Source organism: Athene noctua, chromosome 7, assembly GCF_965140245.1.
Source record: "Athene noctua chromosome 7, bAthNoc1.hap1.1, whole genome shotgun sequence".
Classification (NCBI taxonomy): Eukaryota; Metazoa; Chordata; class Aves; order Strigiformes; family Strigidae; genus Athene; species Athene noctua.
The window spans coordinates 39,497,338-39,523,078 of record NC_134043.1 but is presented as its reverse complement, the minus strand read 5'-3'; the positions used below and the strand labels follow the sequence as shown (position 1 = coordinate 39,523,078).

Genomic DNA, 25,741 nt, shown 5'->3' with positions numbered 1-25,741 from the left:
TTTTCACAGTGTTCTCTTTTGGATTAAAGTGTCACTTCCTTTCAATCCTTTTATTATTAAGTACAGATTTTACAACTTTGTCTTTACAGTTTCATATCTGAAAATGGTATCTACAGTCCTAAGATTCTGTGCAGTTTTCAAAATATTCTGTTAAGGATACCGTATCTTCTTTGAAGCTGGCTCATAAGTTGATATCATCACTGTGCAGGCACCACAGCCACCTCCTCCACAGCCATACTTAGTTCCTGTAAGACGGACTGAAAATGCTATCATTAGGGAAAAAATGATCAGGTTTCATTTTGGTCTTTATTCTGCTCAAAGTTGGAGGTCACCTTTTTTTCCTGAACTGTTAAGGAATACAGAATTGGTTTGGTATGATAGCAAATGTATGAGACTCCTTTCTGTGTTGGATTACAATTTTCAGTGAAGATTGAAGCTAAGGAATGACATGACAAAAATTCTGTTCCCAAGGAAACAGAAAAATGGATTCTGATTACTTTTAGAAGAGGAATAAGTTGTGACAGAAAGAGGAAATGAAAAATAGTTTTCCAAGTGAAAATATGAAAGGAAGAAACATGCAATGGGCAAAATAGCTCTATGTTTGAAGTTCCAGCAGAACACTAAAACCAATATCCAAGTTTTTCCCAGAAGGCCCATTTCTAGTCAGGATATTAACTTTGCATCTCATCTGTAAGATCACACTTATGAGAGAAGTGTTCATAGAAATTAATCTAGAACAGTGGCCAATCTGAAGCTGTGGATTGACAAACAGCTAATTTAATGTTCTACAGCCACCAAAAGGAAGATGCGTTACTCCCCATTACTTCCTCCTCTTCTGTGCTTCCTCTTCCCAACATTACTTGCTCCTAAACCCAAGACCTCTCGCACCAAGTCTTTATCTCACCAGTCCCTTCCATGAACTGACTAGTGACAAGCTGACTAATTAGTGACTGAGTCCCTCATTCACTCTGTTTTTCCTGAGTTAGTTTTCTGCTGGCCTAATGAGTGTAATTGGTACACAGAGAGGTCTGAGGAACGCCACAGCTGGCATAAAGTGCAGGAAGAGAACTATCTACCAGGAGTCAGGAATGATAGAGGGGAAAGGGGCTGCCTTCTTCTCACATCACATTGTCAAAAGAAAAAAAATGTTTGTCAACATGAGGGTTAGCATTCTTCACTTGCAGTAAAGTTTTGTGATGCATATATTGCTTTAAGGTCTTATCTAATAAAGTTCTACCACTTTTTCCACTGTAAAGTGCTTACTGAACCCTTTCACAGACATCCTACCCTGTCAGACAAAGAAAATACATTTTAAGATACGGTTTCTTCCCTTCCTGCACTTGTATTTACTTGTTAATCTACAGTGGGCCTTCTAGTTATTAACAGTGCTCTAATGTGCCAATTCCTATAGCATTTAGCCTCAAAAAAAAGATGACGTGATGCTTAAAGAGGTATTGTACTGTACCTTGCAATTGTAAAACACATTACCAGAAGATGCTAAAGTTCCTCATGCTCACTCAGGCAACCATCTCGCATTATAAAGTTTGGCAACAGCAGCATAAGATATTCCTGTCCTATATTTTTGATCCCTGACATTAATTTTTGTCTCTTTACTGAAGTTAGTTGTCCCCCGGCTACATTAACTCAATATATGTGGAGGCTCACCGTAAAAAGGATCAGTTCCAGTATCTGGCTAGCAAAGTGGTCTCAGACACAGCTGGGCAGGTGCATTTTAGGGAATAGCACACCACCATACAGACCTAAGCAACAGAGGGCAGGAATACTACAGGTTGACATTTAAAATCTATTGTGAAACCAACTAGCTCCTGAAAAAAGCTAATGTTATCCTCATTTTATAAGCAGGGTACAATGATACAAAAAGGTTAAATGATTTTTCAAGGTATAAGAGCAAGTCAGTGCAGAATTACATTATCTCACTCACCAATGTACGCTAACCAACAAAGTACAACTCTTGCAGTAGGGCTGGTACTGAGCTGCTTGGTGGGTTTGGTCTCTTCTCCCAAGTAGGGAGTGATAGAATGAGAAGAAATGGCCTCAACTTCCACCAGGGAAGTTTAGATTGGACATTAGGAAAAATTTCTTCACCAGAACGGTTGCCAAGCATTAGAACAGGCTGCCCAGGAAGGGGCTGAGTCATGATCCCTGGACGTATTTAAAAGATGTGCAGACATGGCAGTTATGGACATGGCTTACTAGTGGAATGGCTAGTGTTAGGTTAATTGTTGGACTCGATGATCTTAAGGGTCTTTTCCAACCTAAATGATTCTATGATCCTACTTTTTATAGTCCAGTGGAATCTGAAGTTTTTCACATTACTGAAGAATAGTTTCATAATCACCGTAACTACAGCAACCTATTCTGCTCCAGACTCCTCCTTATGACTGGCCAGTAACAAACATGTTTCAACTTAAGTTTTTCTTTTGAGATAAATATAAAAAATCTCTCCCATGTGAATCCTATAGTACACAGTACATCACTTGCCCTGTGTGGGTATGTTTCATGAGACAGTCTGGGAAGCTGCAAAACAGAGAAATTCTGCTCTTCCTCACAGCTGCTCCCTGCTCCTGGCTGAAAGTCCCTACACGTGTTCAGAATATTACACAACAGCTTCATGAACACTGAGAATAAGCTTGTGACGCAGCAGATTTTGGAAACATTCTAAGAACAGCTGAGAGCAGACACATGGTCAGGCCTCTGAAATGGTGAAGAGGAAGAGAGGTAAAGATCAGAGCAAGTGCTGCACAATTTGTAGCAACTCAGAAAGCCACTGAGCTGTGGACTGAAACCAAGACAGGAGGAAAGAACCTTGCCTGCAAAGACAAAACTGTCAGGGTGAGATTTCTAGTTCTCCCAACTTCTGTTCTGTCTTACTAATATTATTTTTTTTTTAAAAAAAAAAACATATTTCTTCACATTTACTTACTTTTAAACCTGGTTTTTGAGTTTAGAAATTTGTTTAGAGTTCTTTTCATAAGAAAACATAGATTACCTCAAAATTCCAGCAGACTCAGGGTCTCATCACAAGATCTTTCTCCCTTTCCTGGGAGAAAGACTTTCAACAAAGCTTGGAGACTTCTATTCTGTCAAGCTTTCTGTATACGGCCAAAACGTTCTTAAATTTCTTTATGGGAGAAGAGGGGAGGAACACAGATACACACACACACATCATGCCTGATGGAATAGCTTTTGAAGACTAGGCTAAAAATACAGCAGCTCACTGAAGAGTATTTGGCTTAGGAAAGGCACATCATTCAATATGGTTCTTTTAAGGGAGTCATAACTTCCTTAACCTGGTAAATCACCTTTTAATTATCATTTATGAGAATTTTGCTTGAATAAGGCTTTCAAATGAGTGACTTAAGGGAACAGACAAGAAAAGGATACGTCTCTTTCGCAGATAAGACAACAGCATTTGTTCAGGATCAGCATTTTTCTCTATTATCTGCAGAAATTAAAAACAAGGTTTAACTAAGAAACCAAGGCTTTTCTAAATATTTTCAAAAACTTGAGTTGCCTCTCATAGAACTAGACTAATTGCCAAACACCACAGGAGAGTTTGGGCTCCTTCTGGAAATTCCTTCTCAGATATACACATTTCCATGAAAGATGTGCCAGGGCTTTTTGCAACTACTAAAAATAACTGCTGCTCAGTGAAAGGTCATACTGAGGGTATTCACCTTCAGCCATGCTAGAAATAAAAATGCAGAACTCTGCTACAATAGACGCAGCATAGCATAAAGAATTAATCATTTTCAGATTTTAGAATCTCCCTGGCATTTTAACCTACTGGCATGAACACTAGATAGCCTGTAAAGCTATCAGCAGGAATCAGTTTTCTTCTAGGTTTATTTATATAAACTTTCACTTGCTGTAACAGACTAACAACAGAGAGCAATAGAAATGCCTACATTCCTGATCGATTACAGCATTTCTTATTCCGTTGCTTAGAATCAGCTAGTTCCTTTCAGTTGCACTGAATCAACAAACAGTTTAATATTGTTCTTGCAATATTCTCTTCAGGCTGGCTAATAGCTCACTCTTTGGCACCCGAGTCTTGCTGACTTTCTGTTGTGTCTCTGATACCATCTGATACCTCTCCTCTGATACTCCATCAAAGATGAGAAGTCAGGCACATACAAGTGAAAAGGTGGTTTGCTCACCAGGCAAATTTGATAGCCAGCTGGAAGTCCATTGCACTTTGACACGTTTTTTCCCCCAAACGCAGCAGAGCTAATGAAAAGGGGATGTTTTAAACACGTTTGTCCTCTTCAGCCATTTCTTCCCTTCTAACAGCACTTGCTGTATGCAGAAGAGCATTAGCTAACTAAAGCAATACCTGGAGGTTGATTCGCTTCTTACCCACGGTGGAGGAGATGGGAAGGAATGCTTCTGGAGGCTCGTGTGAGGATTCCGTTATATTCCCATGAGGAAGAAGTCTGAATGCCCGCACCCTTCGGGGTTACTTCTGGAACAGCAGCCCCCCTTTCTCCACACTCTTTCCGGGCAACACTTACCTTCCTCCCATTCACATAGAAAATCAGCTCCTCGGCGCCCGCCGCCCCTTGCAGGGCCATTGCAGCCCAGCCCCGGAGCCCGCAGCAGCAAGCCCCGGGCACTGCCGCAGCCGCCGCCGGAGAGGCTCGGCAGGCGGGGCGGGCACGGACACGGCGGCAGCGGGACCGGCGGGGGCACTGCGCGGGGCGTCCCGCCGCCAGAAGCCGAGCTGCCCCAAGGAAACGGTACAGCGCTCCCACACCTTTCATTCGCCGGAACAAGACAGGAACACTAAGGCATACCTCCCACTTTCTTAAACGACACACATGTTTCTCCAGAGCAACACAGCAACATTAGCAATGTGAACCGTTGTTACATTCTGACAATAAAATCTCCAAAGGTAATTTTAAATTGTGATAAAATCCAGCAATGTAGTGATCATGAGCCCAGGGGGAATTTGGCATAAATTTGCACTCACAAAAAAATCGGCAGTAACTTCCAGGTATTATAAGCATTTCTAAGGGCTACTTGTGCAAGCAAGGGTTTATAGAATCATATTTGCTTCTTCCTGTTTAATCTAAACCTAAATATATAGCATTAATTTCCCTACAAATGTAAATATATATATATGCGGTAAACAAAAATACTAAATGAAAAAAAAAAAAAAAACAACAAACAAACCACCAAACCCAAAACAAACATGAGTAAAAGCAACCTTGAAGCTATAAAAAATTCAAATTACTTTATAGTCAGCAAAATAATCTTAATCCCTGTGACAGCTACACATTAATTTTATCTCAAGTATCATGAGCTGTTTTTACACCTTTTTCCTGGTAAGAGCTTCTGATGTATCAACTGATCTGATAAAACAAGCACTTTTAGTGAAGATTCAATCAGCAACGTAACATTGTTTATGCAGTACCTAAACTAAGCAACCATTAAAATTAAATTAAAAGAACTGCATCCTAGAAAATGACAAATTAAATTTTCTTTGTTTATAGTACATCAATTTGAACAACAAAACCAGTAAGGATGGAGAAAACAAGAAAAGAAGAGCAGTAGCAACAATGATTTCAGAGTTACTTAAAACAACTTCTGCACGTATTCAGGTAATTTTCTTTATCCTTTGTTATTTTGAAAGATATCTATACTAAAAGGAATGAAAGAAACTAAGGCATTAAGCCCTAGGCCTTATATTTTCATTGAAAATGACATGCTTTTATTTGGAACACAGTAGAAGTCCAGCTGGTAACACCTGAGGCTATGTGGAAAAACAGGACTTTCACTGAAAAATAATTAAGACCATCTCCAAACAGATTACTTTTTTTCTCAGAAAATGAAGCATGTGCTGCTGTTTCTAGCTTTCAAACCACAGGCAATAGAAACAACAATTTCAAAAAAACAGTTTTGCTGCTGCAGTGCCTGAACAGGGGACATAAATTGTAAGAGATACTTCTTTTGGATTTCTAATGATACAGCTGGTGATGTTGATAAAGAGTGAAAGCTAACAAGAACATTCCAATTAAAAATTAACTACAAACTTGGCAAAAAAATACAAGAAAGCATGTATAAAAATATTCTATGTGTAATTCTTTTCTAAATAACATTGAGTCAGGATAGAATCTATCTTCTCAAGCATCTCTGAACCTCTTCAAAATGTTCCTGCTAATGTAGTAACATAGCATGTTTCAGAAAGAAAATGTCTCTTTGCTGAAACTTCTGAGATAGTAATTTTAACAGCTCTGTGTTGTAATACAGATCACATTGCCTGGGTGATAAGGTAAGATTCGTATTGGAAGAATTTCATATTGAGGGAATACTTTTTTCCCTGTGAGGTTCTATATGAAAATATCTTGCTCTCATTATTGCTGTACATTTACAATCTTTGCATGGTCTCTGGTGACCATAGCTAAACAAGCTCTCTGTTTAGGGGATAAAGTTCCCCTATGTAAACTACCTCACTAATGGCATATTTAGCTCCAAATTCATGCACTAAATGTTCTACAGGATCTTGGGGAAGCTGCCCTGGGGCTACAGATTATCATTAAAAAAAACACAACAGAAAACAGTTGTGGTATTACTTAAATATCTGTAAATAATGCTTTTGTGCCTCTTACTGTTCATGGTTATAGGTCAAGACTTACATGTGGAATGTACACACCTGAAAGCTATATCCAGGGGTATATTTTTATATATATGACTCATTTTTCTGTCAAAATAAGCAGCCGAAATTCTGACAACAGGAGAAGGACGCAGGCTCCCCTTGTTGAACTTCACGAGATTCCTCTCAGCCCATTTCTCTAGCCTGTCCAAGTCCCTCTGAATGGCAGCATCCAGTGTTGCAGCCACTCCTCCCAGTTTTGTATCAACCACAAGTTTGTGTAGGCTGCACTCTGTCTCGTCATACAGGTTCGTATGAAGATGTTAAACAGTACCGGCCCCAGTATGAAATCCCAGGGAGCCCTAGGGTTTTGCCTCCAACAGGACTGTATGCCGCTGATCACCAACCCTCTGGCACTGGTGGTTCAGCCAGTTTTCAACCCACCTCACTGTGCACTTAACTAACACATACTTCTTCAGCTTGTCTGTGGGATGTTATCAGAGGCAATGTCAAAAACCTTACTAAAGTTGCAACAAACATTTGCTTCTCTCCTCACCCACTGAGCTAGCTGTCTTGTCGGAGAAGGATATAGGGTTAACAAAGCATGATTTCCCCCTTCTAAATCAATGCCGACTACTCCCAATCACCTTCTTGACTTTAACATGTGTGGAAAGAGTTTCCAGGACTATTTTCTTCATCAACTTCCCAAGTTACAGTGGAAGATACAATGAAGTACAAAGAGTACAGTTTGGTTTGGTATTTTTAAGAATATATTATGAATTTAAGAGTATCAGTTACACCTCTTAAAAAGAGGTGTACCGTATCAGACTAGCTAACCAAAGACCTGGTCTCTGAAAGTTGCAACAGTGAATGTCCTTGGGAAAAGTATAAAAATTGGTCAAATGCATAGTCAGGTTTCTTCAGAATACTCTTCCAGACTTCAACAATTTGCAATCCAGGGACATCCTGTGCCAGAAATGGTGTTTCTGGTAATTCCTCATAGATTTTTCTTCCATTAATTTCTCTAATCAATTTTTAAGCCCATGTAAACTAATAACATCTACGCCTGTAGTAAGGAATTCCTCAGCATAACTCCATACTGTGTGAAGAACAACCTTCTATACCCAAAAGAAGTTAATTTATTTGTATCTGTCTCAATAAAAATGAGCTATGGCTCTCCTGGTTGCAAAACGTACCTGAACCAATGTGATCTTTAAAAGTTGTGTGGGCTGTGAACTATAGCCTGCAGCTGGCAGCATCTACAATTCAGATAACGCCAGAAAACTGTTTGTCAGCTGACGGTGCATTACGGAATGCAGAAGTGATTGTGAGAATCCAGAGGGGAAGCAGTACAAAAACCTGATAGCTGAATGCTATGATGTGGTTGTATTAGACATGACACTAGCACTCTCTCAGTCAGAAACTCAAGGTGTTACTTTGTCTGGATCCAGTGTGCTACTGAATTTCTATTGCAGTGCTATTTTCTTTCTGTCTGCCTCCTGCACGTAGATACTCGCTACTATTCCTCAGAATGAGACTTCCTCATTCACATTTCAGTATGTTTCTGTCAAATCTAAAGGTCAACTATCAAAAAAAGGGCACTGTCTCGATCTATTTCAGTAGATTTATTAAAATTTTGGATGCTTGTGGTAAATACTCATGGTAAATATGAGCAACTCACATTAAAATTCCCAAAGGTGATTTATTTTTAATTCTCATTAAAATGTACACTTTTCTTACAAATTAAACGTGATGCAAACCCTCTGATCAAATTATAACTTACTGACCAGAAATGCAAAACACAAGAGTGGAGCCTAACCTATATTTGCCTTCCTCAGTAAAGCATTGTGTTCCTTGTATAGGGTCTTCTTTCCAGGAAATTCCACTTTGGAAAACCTTTACTAATCAAAGAACAATAAGCACTCTATACTGCTAAACACACACACACACACACATATATATATATATATATATATATTTAAAACTGTACCAATTTTAGAAGTAATGTTCATAAAGGCAATTCTCTTGTCTTCTTCAAATAAATTTTGATTTACTTTTAAAACATCTTTTATTTTTAACTCTACAGACTGGGGAATCCAGAAATTGTGCATCTGTAAACTGATCCCCACGCCTTAGTTTGCTGTAAACAAAATAAATAAAAACCATCATATATTAATATTACCAAGCACTTGTGTAACTATAATTATAATGTTTATGTAATTATAAAAAAAATTCTAAATGGTAAATACTCTCACTGAAAGCTTGTTATACTAAAGAAATTAAATTTATGGAAAATAAATGTCTGAAAAAGCAAGGCATAGATAACTACCATTTTTCAAAATAATGCTAAAAATATTAGTCTTTTTATGTTTGTTGGTTGGTTGGTTGTTTTTTTTAAAAAAAAAATTATCATGTTAGTACATGAGTAATCATAACTTATTCCTGTAAGACAAAACTCAAAAATTATTTAAACCAAAAGCTTAAAAGCATCCATTCAGGATGGTATACTTGAAAATAAAATATAAATAGGACACAGTAATCTAAAATCTTGAGTGACATCCACGTTTATTTCTGTTATTAGTTACTGTCTTTCTCCAGAAATACAGAGCCTTATCAGTGTGGGGCAAAAGAGGAGAATGTGTCAATATATTACACCATTTTAGTGTCCAATTCAATTAGTAAAAGAAAAAATGGAACTCTAACCCCTTTGCATTTCTTTTACAAGCTATCTGGCATAAATATTTCTGAAAAGCCAGTGGTAAAGTGAAAAGACACTTCCTACATTACTTTTATCTCCCATTTATCCTCAGTCTCATTGTGTCAATTAATTGTTTGCTTACTCACAGAGGTAAACAAAAATATTTTGAGGGTGTATGAGTACACTGTGCTGATTTTTTTCAGTTTATGGATTTAACTTCTCCCACAGTTTTGCCCAAAAAGAAAGACATACTCTTTCTACACCTTTGTCATAAAGTAAGTTGCTATAATCCATTCACTCTCAATGCTCTTACAGGGAAATCTTGATACTGCCTTTATCTCATGAATATGCATTCTATTAATACACACACAACACAATGTAATTTTTCCTTAAATTAATATTAAACTTTAAGAAAAACCCAACAAATCAAACCAAAAACCCCAACCAACTTTGTGGCAAAAAACTTTCCGAATATATTCAGAAGTAATCAGTTTAAAGGTCTGTTGGGATTTAAATCTATTCACTTAAGTACAAATACATTAGTTTTCTTATCTGCAAGTTTGGCTTTTAAATCCTTTTTTTTATATTTAATAGTAATTACACAATTGATATCTTGTCTTTTAACAATCTAAGAAATCCTGTGCCACCAAATTTGCTAAGAACATGGGGAGATTAATAACTAATTATCAAATTAATATACCTTAAATTCAAGCAACTTCTTACATAAGATACAACTAGTTGAAGCAAATGACTGAATGATATACTACTACTGCCTAAATTATCTTGCCACTTCAACAGTTTATTTGGGGGATTTAATAGCAAGTCTTTACTGGGGATAGTTACGTACTCCAAAAAACAAACAAAAGCCCTAATTTACGTGTACCTACCATTTTAGACTGGGTTCTTTGTAGCAAACAGTGTCTCTTCCTCGTCTAGATGGTGCTGCTGAGTTTTCTTCTACAGTTTGGGGGGATTTAGGTAAGGAAGTACGAGACTGTATATTAGTATTTGTCAGATCTTGCAAAGCCTTTTTGCCTGTGAATACAGTAGTTTGTCTCATTTAAAATATCTTCTGAATCATTAAGTAAACTTTGAATTCATAATTACATCTAATTAGCATTTCTTAATTCAGGTACTTTGGTTACTGTAATTTGCAGCTAGCTGCTGAATACTCCCAAGTAACTGCATTTAAAAAAGTAAAACTGCACATAGTTCATGGCCTTGAATGCAGGGGGAGAGCATACATGTATGATCTGAAGATTCAACCTGTATAAGAGTTCTCTAGTACCGCATTTTCCAACTTCATGCCTGCTCCTTGGGCATATGTATACAGAATGAGGTGGTTACGTGAGTGTCCTTATCTTCAGAACTCTATAGTACCAAACTATTTATCATGTCTTGTATTTTGAACCACTGAACATGTCCAAAAGGAACACTCCATTAAAAAAGTAAAGAGCCTTGGACGAAGAAGTATTACTTGTGTCAGCTTTCCGTAATCCTTTAAAATTAATTTGGAATGCCAGACTAAACAATGAGTATTTAATTTGGAGACAAACATTTTAATAATGGGAGAAATACTGAAATTATTATTTAGCCCACATTTCAAAAAATTCTAAACCATTTATAGATCATAGTCTCTCTGAAAAGCTGTAAAATTTAATGCACACAGCAATCCAAGATGAAATAAATAGTCTTAATCTGTGTGCCTTAGAAGTTCTTCCAAGAGTGTACATTCATCGCTGATACCAGTCAAATTTCAGATTTATGGCATCCAAATGAGTACATCTGGAACGTAGTTTTTCAAAGGAACTGAATTTAAAACTCTCTTATCTTCATTTGTTGAGTTTGAACGCTTTACCTTAAACCCTCTGTGGCAGCAAATGGATGCTATTGATCTCATGGAGGAAATTCATACGTATATGGGATAAATTATGAATTTTTTGGTGTGTCTATCTTGACACCAATAAATTATATCACTGTATATTTATGTACTTGTCAAAAAAGTGAAGATTTTCTTTCTTTATTACAGCAGCTGAATGCCTTGTACAGTCTAGCATACACACTCTTAACTGATGGTCAAGCTGGTAGTGCCAAATTGCTATTTCCCTGTAAGCAGAATTCTGTGCTGAGATAAGTAAAATATCTCAGTGGGTAAGACTGATTATTTCATCAATAGTCTTCTGAAATGTGTTAAGCAGAGACATAAAGTTAACAGTTCTTCATTGGATTTCTGCTAACTTTACTTCTAAATATGAGAGACATGTTAAGGTGACTTTGGGCTGCTTGCCCAAAGTCCCTCCTGACTTAAAAAGGCAGAAGAAAAAGCACTGTCTTTTGAAGGAATTCATTAAGGAAAAGCAATGCTCATTTGGTTTAAAAGAGAGTAGTCTCCAGTCATGAAAAACCTCCCAAGTTTGGCTGCCTCACAAATCAATCTTGATTTATGCTAGTTTTTAAGTGAAAGTAAATTGTTATTCTGAGTTTTTCCTAAGGTTTAAGGTTAGAGATCAGGTCAACTTCTTTTTAAGCAGCAAGAATTTTGAGACATCTATGAGTCTGCATTATTTAGGAAAGCCTTTGAGTGTGAATATTTATGTTCACATAGATCTAACTATCATCACAGGAGACTTTCAAGGTGTATTTCTAAGTACAGATCAAGGTAGTGATCAAAAGAGCTGGCATCATCAGAAAGGATGTCATTTTCTTGCTTTCTTTTAATTCAAGATATGGATTTGGATATAGGATGAAAAATGAACTGGTTTTTGAACTATGCCTGAATGGATGAAGATCAAATTATTAGCTTGCTTTTCATGTCAGTAGTCTTTGATACTGCTGATCACAAGGGGTTACTAATCTATCATTAAAGTTAATAAAATTATAGGATCCTTTTTCTACCTTCCAAAGAAGGAAACAAAGATGAGAAAATGCAACTGCAAATTACCAGGACTAACACCTCACACAATGGTCTACCAGTATTCCTATTCTGTGATCATGTAAAATAGGAGATTTTTTTGGCCATTGTTTCCTACCATTCAAATGAAGCCAAGGCAGTATTTGCTTGATAGTTGGGCTTCAAGCTATTAATTTGAGCCAGGAAACTGTCTAGGTGTTGGGACTTTCTCAGAGACAATGAAATAAACAGGAACTTGTTGAGAATAAATATGTTTACAAAATACCCCCCCCCATACTAGGAAACTTCAAAGCTATATTTTAAGGCATATTTAAACTCAGGCATAGACATGTTAGTCATATATTCCTTTAGCTCCTTTACAGTAATTTCATGGTATGATAGAAGAATCTGAACCTATCTTCCAGACTACACTAAAGTTTGATTATATTCTTAATGTATCTTACTTAAAGATGTTGCCACATGAAAGTTTGCTCGTAGGTAGATTCTAGAAAACACCTGCTCAAAGAACTTTTTTTAGATCTCAGAATTCCTATTGAATTGCAGTGTTTCTAAAGAAAAACAAATGAAATCTTAAGTCCAGCTATGTTCTCCATTTACGAAGGGAACAGTGTAGTTCACTCTTATTTCCCTTGTATAAAAACTCAAGCTATTGTACCCTTTCTACCCTCAACTTTCTGAATTCCATCACATTTTTTGAAAAATGAATACAGGCTCCAACTCTAATTGCTCCTCAAGAATGTAGACTAACATCTGCCCAATTAAATGTCACTTTGGAATATACTGAAAAGTAACAAGGATATTAGTTATCATGACTAAAAAATATATTGTTACCAACATGTGATATAGAATATGAATAATTTTAGTGATTTTCATTCTTACCTTTTCCCACTCCTGTTTTATTCGCTTTAAGCAAGCAATAAGAGTAGGATAGTATTAGAAGAAGATACCTTACCACTATTTCAGGCACTACCCAATTCAAAATCCCGTATTTTTTTCCTCACTGTGACACTTACACTTACCGTGACAAGGTGTCAGAGTCTTTCTGTAAGTCTCTTTAGAAATACGATCCCGTTTTTGTTCTACTTTTCCAGCATCCAGTGCTTTATTATGATCATTTTCCCCATACATTCCAGAGTTTTTCAGTATAGAGAAGTTCATGGAAACACCGTGGTTATCAAGAGCTGGGAGGTCCACGTTGGAAAGACCCTCCTGGAAAAAGCTATCTACATTTAATGGCATATTCTCAGAACTCTTGACAGGCAAGAATTTTGAAAATTCTGGTTTTTGAACCATAGGCTTTAACTTGCTTATAAAGGAATCTCTCTCATGAGGGTCCTCCTGGTCATCCAAAATTTTCTGCTTTCCCTGATCAATATGCCTGAAATAATTTTCTTCTGGTCTGGTCTCAGTAACATCAGAACTCAACCTCTGTTTGAGCTTTACCCAATTATTAGAATTACTAATGTGAGGGCTTTTATGTGCCACTGATGAGGAATCTACTTCCTTAAACGTATTAGCACCATCATCAACTTGTTCTTTAGCCTGTGGTGTATTCATAGTTACACCATTCTGGGTAACTAAAGCTACCTGCATTTGTTGAGTTTCAGTTATTTTATTTCCAAGCAACGCATCTTTATTTTTAAATTCTTCATTTTTGCAAAGCGAGAACTGTTTTAGATTTTCTTTTGGTATTATATATGCTTTCCGGCTAGTCTTTGACAATGTAAGTTTTAATCTGCCTGGCGAAAAATGGCTACTCTTTTGGTCTACTTTCTGAGTAATTTTATGAATGCTGTCACTTTCAGTTTCTCCATTTTGTCTGTAACTATTTTTTTTGTTGTATCTTCTCTTTATAATATTCTTCTCGTCCTGTTTTCTCTTGCTGTCATGCTGGTGTACTTCTGTTGGAGACTTTTTTGTAGTACATTCTCCATATTGCCCATTCTTCGCTCTGCAGTATTTCACTGTGTTCATTTTAGAAGGGTTTTGAAAAGTTTTCTTGTTTTTTTCTGGTCTGCTATGTTTCTCATCTGCATGCAGAAAGTCCCATTGTAAAGGCAATACATTAGAAGTGTTTTCCTGGAATGGCGAATTTTCAGCACAATAAATTTCTGGTGGGATCTTATTAATAGATGAGTTTGAGTCTGCTTTTTGTATTTTGCTTTCCATGTCTTCAAAAATTTCTGAAAAAGTTTCGTTCTTTGTCTCCTGTTTTCTTGGACTTAAGATAACCTGGTATGTCCTCCTAGTATCCTCAGCTTTACTTGGACATTTTTGTGCTTGATAATATTTGCTGGTATTTAGCAAACTCTGTTTCCCTGCAGAACTTCCTGTAGATAGCTGTTCTGTCTGACTTTGGAACAGTTGATTTTGTGAGTCAGTAGTTTTTGAAATTTCACTGTTGTCAGCCCTAGTGTGCCCTTCTTCTGCATACAGATTTGAACTGGCTTCACTCTTGCTTTTAATTTTCTCTTTGTTCATCTTAGAATATTTTACTTTTCTGAAACTTGCTAATGTTTTAACAGAACTGGCACTACTATTTGTAGTTTGGTGTAATTTATCTTTGTCTTTCGCTGTAACTGTGAGTAGCACACCTGCATCGCTTGCAGTCAATTCCATATCAGCATCATAAACAGTTTCTTCAGGCTTCCTCTTGTCAGTAAAAAGTAGTTTCTTAAAATCTATCTTACTTTCATTGCTAAATTTAAGAGCTGAAGGAATAATGCGAGACAAGTCACTTGAACTTTTCTGCAAATTCATGTCATTGGTGTTGCTGCTGCTGTTGATACCGTGATGAGGCAGATTATTTGAGCCACATTTTTTATCAAAATCCTTTCTATTAGGTTGAGTTTTTGACTTATGAAGTACTGCATGTTTTTTCCTTTCAGTCACATTTCCACAGAATGACAACGAACTATCATTATATTGTTTTGTAAGCTCCTCAGACTGTCTTAAAGATTGTGTATTTTTGACATGAGCCAGGAAGGCGCTATTGCAAGTTAGTTCTGTGGATAATTGATTTTCTGCAAAAAGAAAAAAATCAGTAGCTTGGGGAAAGAAAGAATAGGGTACAGTTATCAGAATAAAACAGATTACTGAAGGTTGAACCAGAAGCATGGAAAATTAGAAACTGCATATTTTGTTTTATTTTTACTGAATACACATATTCTATGGTTGATCCTTAAAAATTTAGTCAACTAGAACTAATTTAATATTTTACCAAAGCTGGACTTTTGAAATTGGGTATAAATAAAAATGTATTTTTCTATAAATACTACAATTATTATTTAGGTATCTTATCAAGTTTTATTCTGTTCACATTAATTTTGTTGCATTTCAGCCCTGTTATTTCAATAAACATTATTCTACAAGAGATTGTCAGGAAATCTACACTTATGGGTGAGTATTCTATTTTTTGTTAGTTTATTACAGTTTAGGAATCTTACCATACCTTCTGTATCGCACATCAAGTAATGAATTATTAAATATTAATTGTCAGATAGCTCTGAAAAATTAATCACCTGTACAGAAATACACCATACCTTTTAAAAATATATTTTTGTCAATGGTTGTTTCCACTGGGTCTATTTCAATTAACTTTTGATTATTTGTACCAGAAGGAAATGATAATTCTGACTTGAATTGATCTGAATGCATTTCCTTTGACAAAATAGTGGTACACTTATGAGAATTTGGTATTTCACACACAGAAGGGCTGTCTTGATGTTTTGCATTAGCTGTTGCAATTAAAGGAAGCTTCACTGGCAATTCTACAGATCTGAAAAGAGGAAATTTTCCTGTGAAGATTTTTATTACATTTTATGCCATAATATTCAATTGTTTAAAACAGTCCCTTAATAATGTATAAAAGCAGAAAACAAGAACTCAGGTATAAAATCTGGTTCTATCTGAGGGGCAAATATATTTTTTACGATGGAGAATCCTGCTTTGTGCTGGTGAGATCCCATAAAGAAAGCAGCAACTTAGTCAAACACAAGGTTTGTCTACCACTTCCTCTCTCTATATAAATTACAAGTTACATATTGGTAATTTCTGAATTAGACAGGAAAATGTTTCTCATTACCTCAAAAATGCCTAGGACAATATACAAAGATCAGTTGTAAAAAAAGTTCGCAGACACTTACCAACTTCTGCATGTAATATAACCACCTACCTAGCAGCCTGCCATGTACTCTCAAACTGGCCTTCAGTAGGGCTACTTGGACCAGCTGCCAGAGGAAGAGGACTCTGAAGGTTCTTTAAAAAGAACAGTGGGGAAGTAGAAACAGTTGAATATTCTCTTATGTTTTAAGTATCAGAAATATCCACAGGAAATAAAAAAAAAAAAAGAAGAATACGCAAAAAATAGAAGTACTGATGAAAGATGCATGATATTCGAACACACAATAATTTTAAATATTTTGCAGCAAAACTTACTAAAATCCGTAACCTATTTGCATCCCAAAGCAATTTAAAGTAACTATAAGTAATGCAAAGTGTATTATACATATAGAAGAACAAAGCAACATTAAGCAACTGTTCAGAACAGACAATAAAAATAGTACTTTTTAAAAAGCAACTGTAATTTTGCTGTGACACAAGGACTAACATGGACAATGTTTTCTGGTAAAGTTTCCACAAGCCAGGTATTTATCACAGCACTAAGCAAGGAAGGTACGTAGCTCACTCATTGGTAAAGAATACCACATACTGCTTTTTCCAAAATTTAACCATATGACTTCATCAGGGCTAACTGATATTTAACTTTTAGATGCTTTTTAAACAAGGTTAAATCCTAAATTTTTAGTGCAAGCAATAGGAAAATTTAATTGATTTCACTCGACTAGAGTTTCATCCCAAATTGTAAGGGACTGGGGTAAATGTTTTAAAATGCAAATATGATCTGAGCACTGAAACACATTTAGATGCTTGGAAATATTTTCCTGGAAAATGAATTCAAAAGGTAATAGTTAAAAAAACATCTTACCTCAGAAAGACTGCTTATTTCTATTGCAGTTAAGAGGTTATAATTCAAAAATGCTTCTATTTCTATAAGAGTTTTATTCTGCATGTAAAAGAAAAAGAATTTAATAATATATTTTAAGTGGCTTCTGGCTTAAGAAAAGACAAGATATAAAAGTGAATCTATGTTGTAATTTTTTTTTTTTTTTTTTTACACTCAACTGAGCACAAACTGATTTTTAATACCATCTCAATACCTATAAAGGTGAAGCTGACACTAAACCAGCTATGGGATAGACATATACACTGATGGACAAAATAGTAAGTATGAAAGAAAAATCAAATGTGAATACTATGCTATCAGATGGTATAACTTCACAAATAGATGTATATTTTAAATCACCATTTTAAGAAGTAATATTAACTTTCAAAAAAAGATTAAAATTTGGTTTAGCTGATCTGAGTTTAAATGATATTTGCACCATACCAAACGGTTTAGTTTTTGACGAAGAAAGATATTATGGAGCTGCAGCTTTTCTAATTCCTTCTGAAGAGAAATCTTCTCACTCTTCAGCTTCCGAGAATTTTCTTTCTCCACACTCAAAGCCACAGCTAATGCTTTGTTATTTTGTTTTAAAGATACTTTAAACATAGATGAGTTATCTAAAGGAAACAAAATCATGTTATTTTCAACAGCTTCAGTTCCAGGCCCCCTCTTCATGAACTATCACTGTATAACAACATTTTTATCTGGTGGAGCAATAGCAAAGCCTAACATTTTCTAATACAAAACTGTTTCTGTTAGCTGTCATTCTGATGACTACTCTGTCAGCTTCAAGTTTATTTCATGCGTAGATTCTGCTCTAGTCTGTATTTTAAAAAATAAGGTTATATTAAAAAGAAAGCATTTAAAAATTGGTAGTTTCACAAGCATAAAAATACGTATTTACAAATTAAAAAGTTCAAACAGCTTGAGCACGTGAGTTTGGACAACAGAAAGAAAAAAAGCTTTAAATTAGAAATATACCTTCCTCTGTCTCAATGAAAACCTGCTTACTCATATCTGTTACAGAATGTTTTTTAGAAACTTTTTTTTTCCCAGTAAGACTGCACCTTACCATGATGACTTTTTGTTGCTTCACATTGATAGCATATACAGAGTTAACTTGAACTCAAGCTAGAGACAAGTCTGATCATACTCTTTTATAGTACAAAAAGGAGCAAGGTTAGCTTGAAATCTTCTCCAACTATGTCTCTTCATTGTCTTATGTTATTGTGATTTGTAATCCAAACCTTATTTCTTTGCTTTGGGAAACAAGTAACAATAGTAGAATCTTGTTAATCCAAACTTTACGTTTTGAAATTACTATTCAGTGTAGTGAATTAGTGGTATTACTGCAGTGTGGAGATTTCTAAAGGACGTTAGTATTATTCATCTATACTGTTTATCTGTTACCAAAAATTCGTATTTTTGACATAAAGCCACAGTAAGTTCAAATATATATATACAAAAAACAACAACAATAAAATATAAATATATACACACAAACACCCAAAATTTTTTCCACACCGATCACAGAAAGAGAAGCAGAAGTCAACATTCACTTAACCATGCTGCTTGAATTAGAAAGCTCTGAAATAGCACTGGTACACTACCTTTATTGTTTCCCTACCTTTCAACAAAGAGGATCTGAGATGTTCCATAGTAGTGTTGTCAAAGCCAGAAACAAAACCCAAACCTATGACAAACCTATATTTGAATTTAATCTTGACTTACTGGGAAAACAAAGTACCTTCTGGCAAATGATTAAATCAGCAGATTAGTATTTGCAGTTTTCCTTGATACAGTAAATGATTTGATGAAGATTTTTATATAAATCCCATTTTTCAGATTGGAATACTAGGTATTTTATTATGGCAAGTGTATTTTAAAAACTCATTGATCTTACTCATTTTGGTACCTCAGTCTTTAGATGCCCCAAATGGACATGGATGTTAGAAATGCACTTGAGTATAGTCTTAAGAAACACTGGCATGCCAAAGAGCAAGCACTGAAAATACTCAGAGAATTAGATAAATAAACAACTTACAATCATGTGTTTTAACTTTCTCCTAAAATTCTCAACATATCACATTAATATTTTTAACAGGCAGCAATTCAGCAAATCATGTTAAATACAATTACTTTGGAAGTCATACATTCAAAGTACGGTAAATGGCTTCAGTTTTATTTTAACAGGACTTACTTATTAGTTTAGTTCTGATTTTAGATGCTAAGGCAGCATTCCGTTTTGCAGCATGTAGTGTTCCATCCTTCTTCATACGTCCTTTAACAGCATCGGAGGTGAAAATGGTAGGTGACTTAGCAGTTACTCGTTTATCCATCTTCAAAATGAACCTGTACACTGTCAAGAGGAATGTCTAAATAATACATGAACTTTCTCACACTTTTAGTTTTCATTACCTCGTACCAGAAACTGTTATCTCTAAAGTTGAGAAAATTGCTTCGGTCTTTGAATTTGTTCACTTAATTCAAACAGGTTAATGAACTGTTCCTTGAGACTTAAGTTATCACAGAGTGGGAAAATATTTAACTAATAAACATGAAGACTAACAGGATCATAAAGTTTTTTATCTCGTCTGTTCTCTCAAGTTATCTATCCAAGCTTGCACTTAAAAGGGAAGAAACCCGAGGTTCTATCACTTCACAGTATGCCCCGACCAGCTTTTGCTTTCACAGGCGGCTTCTAAATGGAAACATTACACCGACCGCGCTGCAAGGGCTGTGAAAGCAAACACGGGGCGAGAGAGGCCGTCGGGCGAGCGGAGGCCGGTGTCGCGGCGGCCCGCCGCCCGGCGCGGCCCTCAGAGGCCGGCGGCCCGCTCCCGCCTCGCCCCAGGCGCCGCCGAACGGCCGCTGCGGGCGGCCCCGGGCCCAGCCGCTCGCGCGCCTCCAGCACGCGCCTCCGCGAGCGGCGCGAGGGCGGGCGGGCCCGGCGGCGGGGCGCGCCAGCGGGGAGCGCCAGCGGGGAGCGCGGCCTCGGCCGGCGAACCCACCCGTGCCCGCGGCTGACGGGGCTGGAGCCTTCGCCACAACTAAAGCGCCGGGTGGCCTCGAGTAGAGCCCTACAGGAAAGCAAGGAACGATGGCACGCTTGCCAGAGCACCAGTAACACTCGGAGCTTCATGGTTCAACGGTAAAATGAGCATCCGGGACGTAACAGGTGGATGCAAACCTGTCCCACGCCTGCAGCTGGATTTGTACCACAACCAACACCCACGGCTGTATCTCTTTTGATGCTCTGTTCTCACGTATAGCCCTTTCTCACGTATGTGCAAAATCAACTATGTTAAAATAGTTCACAGGCACTCTTACATAGGGTCACATGCATTTCTTTTCATACCTGGGATGTGCTTAAGTCATTATCCTTGAATCCACAGTTCCAGTTCTTTAGTGGCATTCCTGGGTGTTTTAAAAAGGAGTGGGATGCACCTTAACTTTTCCAACTACATGTCTTTGCAAAACTATTTGAAATACCAACCATTAATAATGCTAAAATTAAAAAATAAATATCAATTGCATAAACACTTAGCATCAATCCCAGTACACTGTGAGGAAGGGATTAGGGAACTACAGTTATTCCATCTGGCTGTCAGAGATTTTTAAGAAGAGTTTGAGGCATTTGGCTTTCTGTTCAAAGAGTTCCTTTAGGTTAAAATGAGAATTCCATCTAATTTCTTCTCAGTGGAAACTTAATTTCTTTTTGGCTGGTCTTAGTAATAGATGAAAGAACAATTAATAGTCATCAAGATAGTTATGAAAACAAAAATGATAAATTTTAAAACCAATAGATTATAGCAAGCATGCATGCTGCCTGCATACCTACTGACTTGTAAGGGTAGGAGTCTCCGATGTCAGAATTTGAGCAAGCCCACTTTTGATTTGGTCTATGTAATATTAGGACTGGGAATTGCAAGGAAGTATTTTAGTCTAACAAAACGCTTTTCCCCAAATTCTTGTCTGAGCCCCAAATCCCTTGTTCTTTAACCCTCCTTACACATACATTCTCTTTCACTGGCTACGTGTGCTCAATCCTGACATTAGTTCAGGTGGACATTAGTTCCTAAATTTGATCCAGGAACCAATAATTCTACGGGAAACAGTTTTGTGAAAATTTTAAGAGTTTAAGTTTTAATTTGCTTGAAGATTTACAGGTATGTGGAAGGTTGAAATAAAAAACAGCATTAGGTTCCATAATGCAGTCATCATCATGAAAATCTTGCCTTTCCCTGTGCTAACATTACAACATGCTGTAAGGTAAATCAAAGGAATTGCACAGTAAGTAGCAGTGGCATTATTCAAAAATGTACCATTATGAACCTATTTTCATAATCTGCTGCAAACAGTATCTGGAGAGTCTCTTTTCTACCTTTTCTTAATTTCTGTATGATATATGGCACAGTTTCTCAGTGTGGCCCCAAAACTGCAAAACCCTAAGCTTCTATGCTCTCCCCTTAAAATACAGATTTGACCCAGCACACCTTATATACCTTTGGTACATTTCCCCTTACAAGGCAACTTGGAAGTGACTGTAGCCACTGTAAAATCTGGCCAAATAAAAGAGCAAATGACCTTACATAACTTTAAAAATAGAAAGCCAATCAAATAAAACTTACCCCCTTATCCTTTCCAGCAGGCGGTGTTTTCCTCCAGATCCAATCATGAGTTTCATTTCCCTCAGTTTCACAACAGTGCCAAGTCCTGATGGGGCAATCAACAATTTGCTTCCATTTAATGTTATGTCACTACTGTGAGCAATAAATTTAAAACAAAACATGAAGTATTGCATTTCCACCTGTGGTCATACTTTCCTTTATGCTCTGCTGAGGAACTCCCACGCTGTAACATTTCTCATGTAAAAATCTCCAGTTAATTGCTAGGCGCTCAAAGGGGGGAAGAGCTTAAAGCTCTGCCAAATTTCACAGCCTATATATCTTAAACATATTAAGAGCGGAATAATTTTCTGGTTTTCAGGATCCTATGACTGGTCCTTAAACTGAATAGAAATAAGAGGGAGTGAGGGAAAGACAGAGGCAGACCTGTTGTAAAAGCCCTAACCATGTGGGAAGTGTCGTATTGAATCTGCGTCTCAGCAAATCCATTGCTGAGAAGAACCTTGGTTGAGAAATTAATCCTGTAGGGTCTAATAATGCATGAGCTATGACTAAAGCACTTCTGGTGGATAGATTACGTAGAGCAGCTTCTTGCTCTGTGGATTCTCTGATGTCCAACAAGACCTGAGCTAAAATTACAGCATTAAGAACACGTCTTCCTCTAATCACACCCTTTCTTGCACAAGCTTAATGAAAATTCATTTCACTATGCCTCTTCCCCTCTGTCAAATTTCACAAAATTAGTCAGCTGAAACACAAATATACAGAGAATGAGCATGTAAGCCTGACTTCCTTTGGCAACTAGTGGAAAAACAAAAATCTTCTGTGTTCATTTCCCACGAACATGCAGTTCAAAAGGCAGTTTGCTTGTGCAGGTTGGTTACATTGCATGCTTCTATACCAAGTACACACTGTACTAAGCTTGAATAGTAAATATATTTAACATGGTTAAATTTGAGGTCCAAAACCTATTACATTGTTTGTTTCTTCGTGTGTGTACATCTATTGACTGAAACCATGTATGCTGCTCTGGTCTCCCAATGCAGAAATACACAAAGTAACATTGTTCAGACTTTTGAGGCAAAACCAAGCCAGCTTAAAGGAGAAAACAAGCATGGAAAGCTGCAGCTTCATCAAGAGAATGTTTTAGAGTGAGACAGACTGGAAGTTTAAGTATATTGTAACATCTGACAACAGTGGACACACTGCAAGTTGCAGTTGCTATGTATGAACTATTGCCAGTGAGTAAGGGACAACATGCATTATATCCTTAATATAGTTAAACCAGACAACATTATTTCACTAAAATATGCTATTATACTAATTTTCACTTATTTTATAGGAAGTTCAACATCCATGGAATTATCAGTCTGTATTGCATTCAGTGGTTCATTGTAACTTGTGTGCTTATTTAATTAGCTATTAAGCATTAAATGCCGGGCTTCTGGGTACATTCTTAGCCAAGAACTGTTCAGAGAGCACAGGAGCCATGGTGCTTGGCATGCCATTTCCTCTCTTTGCAGCACCCATAGCATGCTTAGTTGCTAAAAAAAAATGAAACATGTTAAGTATTTACTGTAGCTTTAACTGCCATTCTAATGCAGATTAGCGTTAAGATAAAAAGAAGGGAGTTCTAAGTAGTAAGTGATAGCTCAGAGTTAGACAATTTCAAAGAGAATTTATTATCTCCCTACTAGGACCAGACCCAATATGATTTCACAGAATCACAGAACCATCTAGGTTGGAAAGAACCCTGGAGATCATCTAGTCCAACCGTTCACCTAGCACAGTTCCCACCTACAGCATATCCTTAAGCTCCAAATCGACCCTACTCTGGAACACCTCCAGGGATGGGGACCCCACCACCTCCCTGGGCAGCCCATTCCAAAACCCAACAACCCGTTCTGTAAGGAAATGCTTCCTAATATCCAGTCTAAACCTTCCCTGGCACAACTTGAGGCCATTCCCTCTTGTTCTGTTGCTTTCTACTAGGCTAAAGAGGCTCATCCCCAGCTCTCTGCACCCTCCTTTCAGGGAGCTGTAGAGGGTGATAAGGTCTCCCCTCAGCCTCCTCTTCTCCAGACTAAACCCCCCCAGTTCCCTCAGCCGCTCCTCATAGGACATGTGTTCCAGACCCTTGGCCAGCTCTGTAGCCCTTCTTTGGACATGTTCGAGTAACTCTATGTGCTTTTTGTAGTGAGGGGCCCCAAACTGAACACAGTAATCAAGATTTAGATGGCTCTTTCCTTTAATGTCCTTCACTTGACTGGAGGGAAGTGTGAATCACAAGTCTGTAGTCCTAAATATTAACTGAAGACACAGTAGCCTATGAATATATAAGTATTCCCAAAATCAAAATGTCGTAACAGATCAGAATATAGTAAGCTACACAGTTGGAACTGTAGCTGCTCTGTGATTGTTGGTTATACATCCTTTGATTTGACCCTTTAGCAAGTGAACGTGCAGTTGAAGATTTAAATACCTTAAGGACAGTCACAAAACACCTCCAAAGGGAAATTATGAGTAAAAAACCCACAATGATACAAGATGAAAATCAATAGAAATTGTCGATATAATGGAGCTAATTTGTTAGGTAAATACAGACAAACTATTTAAATACAATATAGGCACATTTCTTGTATGTGCAGTGCACAGTTAAGTAACTGGATTTTTACTGGACTTCAGACAGCAAGTAAAATATAATTAACATTTGGAATGTAGTTATCTCTTACTACATTTTCTAAACACATAAGCAGCTCATACCTCCCAGAAAGTTTGCAGAAATCTAGAGTTTGACCCTGTTAACTTTTACACACAACTACCAGTTATTTGGCAGTTGTATCCACAGGGATAGGTTCTTACTCTATGTTATGGCAAAAGAAGAAATTCTTTATTTGCTTACAAAAGCTAAGTGTGAACTAGACACCAGGTAACAAACTTTTTTTTAGAAAATACAGCTTTCTCTTACAACAATTTTTCATGTGTATGGAAACTTTTCATAATGAGTCTGAGACAAAAGCATAATGAGATTTACCTTTCCATTGTTTAAGTGTGCATTTCGATGAGCAAGCAACTCTATGTCAGACATAAGGAATAGGATGGTGTTTCTGCAAGTCTGTGTAATGGCTATACGAGGGTGAAGCATCGTGCCTGCATTCATCCATGCTATTTTAATGCATTAATAGTTTGCTCTGAAAAATGCGTGTACGTATGAAGCAGAAACCCCCCCATATTTCAAAGGCAAGCAATAGGAGAGCAAATTAAAAGCTATAATGCTTGCATTCATATATATTAGCTAGAACAGACTACAGCTGACACACAAGCTATTGAGTCGGCCTGCTCAGAGGACAAGCAGCCACGTCAGAGCTTGCCAGAAAACACCAGCTGACCTCAGGCTAGCTTTTTCTGCCTTTGCCTCCCATTTTAACTGAAGCAGACCTTTCCATCTTCAGGCTCAGAGCACACACCACCGCATCACTCTTGTGAAATCACCTGTCTCAGTGCTGCAACTCAGGATGTGCAGCTGCAGGAGAAACCAGGGCCCACTGCTCAGGCTTCCACCTTGGGCCACTGCCCTGGCCTGGGCTGAGCAGAAAGGCTCTGAGGCCACCACGAAGTAAAACAAGAGTGCTGCAGGTTAGAAGAACAGCTCAAGCTGTGATATTATTGAGCCTACAGAAAAAGCATTTGAATCAAAACCACTTTGAGTGAACGCTTAATGTAATTAAAAAAAAAAAAAAAAAAAAAGTATTATCAGGAAAGGTTCTGCCTTACAGAGTAGCCGAGGTTAGGCGGGTCACCCTCACTGCAGAGGACGCAGACACCAAAGCCATGCCTGAGGGACCCCCTCCGGGCAAAGCGGGGGAGGCTGAGGCAGCAG

The 25,741-nt window shown here is 37.3% G+C and overlaps 3 protein-coding genes and 1 long non-coding RNA gene across 9 annotated transcripts in view; 1 reads left to right on the top strand and 3 right to left on the bottom strand.

Annotated features, from left to right (window-relative positions):
* The window catches only part of AOX1 (aldehyde oxidase 1), a 45,397-nt gene extending 40,581 nt beyond the window's left edge, over positions 1–4,816 (bottom strand). For 2 of the 4 annotated variants that reach the window (XM_074910852.1, XM_074910853.1), the window contains exons 1-3: positions 4,536–4,816; positions 3,406–3,463; positions 161–257 (exon numbers count right to left, since the gene is read on the bottom strand). In XM_074910852.1, the coding sequence (XP_074766953.1) occupies positions 161–257; positions 3,406–3,463; positions 4,536–4,784 (404 nt within the window). In that variant the 5' untranslated portion in view covers positions 4,785–4,816. Of the gene's footprint in view, positions 1–160; positions 267–3,378; positions 3,464–3,665; positions 3,772–4,535 lie in introns of those variants that run through there. The other 2 variants (XM_074910851.1, XM_074910854.1) reach the window with 2 other exon arrangements.
* KCTD18 (potassium channel tetramerization domain containing 18) overlaps positions 2,729–25,741 on the top strand; it is a 31,670-nt gene continuing 8,657 nt past the window's right edge. The window contains exons 1-3 of one of the 2 annotated variants that reach the window (XM_074910856.1): positions 2,729–2,853; positions 5,517–5,624; positions 15,566–15,624. The gene's annotated coding sequence lies outside the window, so the exon portion shown is untranslated. Of the gene's footprint in view, positions 2,854–4,838; positions 5,625–15,565; positions 15,625–25,741 lie in introns of those variants that run through there. The other variant, XM_074910857.1, reaches the window with a different exon arrangement.
* Positions 8,430–15,914, bottom strand: SGO2 (shugoshin 2). Its single transcript, XM_074910855.1, has 4 exons — positions 15,768–15,914; positions 13,245–15,248; positions 10,202–10,349; positions 8,430–8,756 (listed from the first exon to the last, which is right to left on the bottom strand). The coding sequence occupies exons 1-4, from the start codon at positions 15,880–15,882 to the stop codon at positions 8,651–8,653; spliced, it is 2,373 nt and encodes a 790-aa protein (XP_074766956.1). The 5' UTR covers positions 15,883–15,914; the 3' UTR covers positions 8,430–8,650.
* Positions 19,452–25,734, bottom strand: LOC141962557 (uncharacterized). Of its 2 annotated transcripts, none has more exons than XR_012633960.1 (3): positions 25,636–25,734; positions 21,865–21,949; positions 19,452–19,592 (listed from the first exon to the last, which is right to left on the bottom strand). It is a non-coding gene; the product is annotated as an uncharacterized LOC141962557 (long non-coding RNA). The 2 variants fall into 2 exon arrangements; XR_012633961.1 differs by lacking the exon at positions 19,452–19,592 and adding an exon at positions 20,616–20,650.